Consider the following 3,775-nt stretch of genomic DNA (forward strand, 5'->3'; position numbering starts at 1 on the left):
CATTAATAAAATTAAATTTATTTGTAATAATGATATTCTTAAGTGTTACTGGATATATATATATATATATATATCGTAATATATCACTTAAAAAGCTTCAGGTTTTAATTTTAATAATAACTTTATCATCAGGAGTTTGACTGCTTAGTTAGTTAATGAAATTGTAAAATTAACAAGAATATTAGTATTTTGAATACTACTACCAGCTTTAATTATAAAACGATGAACGTATTTAACTAAAAACTCGATTCTAGGGTAAAGGATGGAGATTGTTTCTCCAAAAATTGATATAATTAAAATTAAACGTAAAATAAAAACGTAATTGTGACGAATTGACGCAATGCTAGAGACCGTAGTAATATAAATTAATTAATTATTTTTCTCCCAAACCCTGGCTTTCACCACTAAATATCCTTGCCCAGTGAAGCCTCAGATTGTTCACATTTCATCACCAAGAACCCCACTTCTTACTGGAAGCGAAGTGGAAGTCACGTGCCAGACTCAGGGGTCCCTCCCCCCGGCGGAAGTAACTTGGTGGATGGAAGGTGAGGAGCTGAAGGAGTCCAAAAAGTTTCTGACGGATAGCAGAAGGGTCACAACTAGTCACATCGCTATTAGACCGACAAAAGAAGACAACGGAAAAAAACTCGTTTGTCGCGCACAAAATCCTCGTTTGTCAGAAAGTGCCTTAGAAGATTCTTGGAAACTAAACGTGCAGTGTAAGCATTAAGGAAGTTTTAATCTCAACAGGCTGCATTTATAACGCAGTTGAATAGAGCCTTAGTTAATGTATTTTAAAAGGCTAATGTTCTCCATTATTTAATCGCTGGAAACCTTAACGTAATTATTGGATTCAATACACTTGTATATAGTTTATATCAAATATTTATATCTGCATATAATTGTTTAATCAAAATTACATCATTGAACACATTATAGCTGACGGTTAAACCTAAAGCAAACAGTAGACATTTAGCTAAGAGATTGATATTTTATTGTTTACTAGTGCAGCGCAAAAGAGCCTGTTTTACTTTTTAAGATTCTCAAATCTAGGCAGTATGTTGTTTTAAAACTTTAAAAGTCTCTAAAGTATGAAACGTACTGATGATGGTGGACCAGTGGTGAGTTTACGGACTAACAATGCTAAAGCCCGGGGATCGATTTCCCATGCTCCAGAACAGCCAATAAAAACGAATGTGAAAATTAGTTAACAATATTTCACAAAAACAAACACGTACTCGTTAAACCGTTTCTAGTGGTCCAGTAAATCAAAATAAAATTCCCTTTTTTACATCAAAAACCCATTCTCTTAAGCACTTAACTTGAAACTAAGAAAAATGTGAGTGAAACAAAGAATTACGTGAGAGTAATGAGTGAAAAAAAGCATAGAATCAACTATATTTATATATCTACGCATTACTTGTTTAAGGGAGACAGTGCTAAGAGCTTTTACGGAATAGGGAAAAAAATTAAAATGTAAATAAAGGGTAATATTAAACAACGAGAAAACCTGCAATACTTAAATGTACTTATTACACGCGATACGAGAGAGAATGCTAGAAACTTGAACGGAATAAATACAGAAAAACTGAAATAAGAAGGAAATTTTCGACAAAGGCAAACTTTAGAGAAGTGAAATGTATGTAAATTCGTACTAATGAAACTAAGTGAGTCTATTTACATTTGTATGAAACTAAGTGAGTCTATTTACATTTGTATGAAACTAAGTGAGTCTGTTTACATTTGTATGAAACTAAGTGAGTCTGTTTACATTTGTATGAAACTAAATGAGTCTATTTACATTTGTATGAAACTAAGTGAGTCTATTTACATTTGTATGAAACTAAGTGAGTCTATTTACGTTTGTATGAAACTAAGTGAGTCTATTTACATTTGTATGAAACTAAGTAAGTCTATTTACATTTGTATGAAACTAAGTGAGTCTATTTACATTTGTAAGAAACTAAGTGAGTTTATTTACATTTGTATGAAACTAAGTGAGTCTATTTACATTTGTATGAAACTGAGTGAGTCTATTTATATTTGTATGAAACTGAGTGAGTATATTTAGATTTGTATGAAACTAAGTGAGTATATTTAGATTTGTATGAAACTAAGTGAACCTATTTACGTTTGTATGAAACTAAATGAGTCTATTTATATTTGTATATAGTATAATAACGATTTGTTTTCAAGGTTCATTTAATTTTATTTAAACATATTTTAGCATAATATAAAATGCAGACGTTTGTCAATAACCCTTTTTGTCTTTATCGTCTACGATTATTCCAGATAAACCTGAGATATCTGTAAAGTTACGATCTAATGATCAAGGTCATGAAGTGCAAGAAGGTGCAAATATTTACTTAGACTGCAATATAAACGCCAATCCTCAATATCGAGAGTTACAATGGATGTTTGATGACCACAGACTATTTCCTGGCCCTGAAAACGGTATAGAAATTCATGGCTTAACACTAATGATAAAGAATCTAACACGAGAACATGAAGGTGACTACTACTGTGTTGCTGAAAACAGCGTTGGAAAAGGACAGAGTAATAACATTCACTTGGTTGTGTTATGTAAGTACGCTTAAAAACTTCTTTCCGTTTCTTTTCCAGTTTTCAAATTTATAAAAGAGTTGTGTGACATTTAATATGGCACTATTAATGTCCCAGAAAACGATACATTAAATGTTTTTTTCAAACTGACGAATCATGACTACAATTAATTTTACTGCTCGTCAGACTTTAATATTAGGCCTATCATATTTTTAAATGCTACTTTCTTAATCTAATCCCTTAGAGATTTTCACCTATTAGACGAGTGTATAATATTACAACTACACTATGTTCGCCCTAACCATTGACGACGGCGCGTTTCGCTCACTCAAGAGTTTGCGAGAAAAAAAAAGCGTTTCAATATAACAATTTTTGCTGTAACAAAATAGTGTTCCGAACACTACTGTATTTGTTCTCTCTGAGCTGAGCTAACGAATTTTGGACCGAGCGAAACTAGTCGTCGGTAATGAATATGCTGAACATAATGTGGTTGAAACACTATTACACATTTTGTAAATTTCTAAAAGCCTAGATATATAATGCACTGTTTAAAATGTGATAGGCCTAATACTAATGTCTGATGACAAGTAAACTTAATTATTGTTTTTATTACGTTTAAGAAACATTATTGTTCGGCTTATCACATTGCCAGCTATATTTACTATATTTATGATAATTATTTCAATAAGAACTTTATCATTAATTCGAAATGAAATTTTTGTAATTTATTGTATAATTTCTTTTTGAAGTAAAATTATTTGTGAAATATATTTTCGTCGTTTTGATGACATAAGTAACATCCTGATAAACGGTGTTAGTTGAAAGTAATCTAGAACCAGTGAATTTATTCCTTGTATTATAATTCGGTACAATACTGTAAACTTTCAGATATTGATGATTGAATCCTGCCTTGGAACTAGCATTCTTTCACGATAACTCTGGTATGCATGTTTACTAGGTACCACAGTTTTCACTCTAGCATGTTTACTAGGTACCACAGTTTTCACTCTAGCATGTTTACTAGGTACCACAGTTTTCACTCTAGCATGTTTACTAGATACCACAGTTTTCACTCTAGCATGTTTACTAGGTACCACAGTCTTCACTCTAGCATGTTTACTAGGTACCACAGTTTTCACTCTAGCATGTTTACTAGGTACCACAGTTTTCACTCTAGCATGTTCACTAGGTACCACAGTTTTCACTCTAGCAT

At 31.9% G+C, this 3,775-nt stretch overlaps 2 protein-coding genes across 2 annotated transcripts in view; both read left to right on the forward strand.

The window, feature by feature from the left end:
* LOC111088202 (zwei Ig domain protein zig-1-like) overlaps positions 1–140 on the forward strand; it is a gene marked incomplete at its 5' end in the record, with an annotated part of 6,428 nt that extends 6,288 nt beyond the window's left edge. The window contains one exon of the mRNA XM_022397536.1: positions 133–140. Within this exon, the coding sequence (XP_022253244.1) occupies positions 133–140 (8 nt within the window). The remainder of the gene's footprint in view (positions 1–132) is intronic.
* The window catches only part of LOC106469110 (nephrin-like), a 71,424-nt gene that overhangs the window by 22,590 nt on the left and 45,059 nt on the right, over positions 1–3,775 (forward strand). Inside the window, exons 3-4 of the mRNA XM_022397535.1 lie at positions 423–719; positions 2,293–2,583. Of these exons, the coding sequence (XP_022253243.1) occupies positions 539–719; positions 2,293–2,583 (472 nt within the window). The 5' untranslated portion in view covers positions 423–538. The remainder of the gene's footprint in view (positions 1–422; positions 720–2,292; positions 2,584–3,775) is intronic.

This window comes from Limulus polyphemus, unplaced genomic scaffold, assembly GCF_000517525.1.
Source record: "Limulus polyphemus unplaced genomic scaffold, Limulus_polyphemus-2.1.2 Scaffold3310, whole genome shotgun sequence".
Classification (NCBI taxonomy): Eukaryota; Metazoa; Arthropoda; class Merostomata; order Xiphosura; family Limulidae; genus Limulus; species Limulus polyphemus.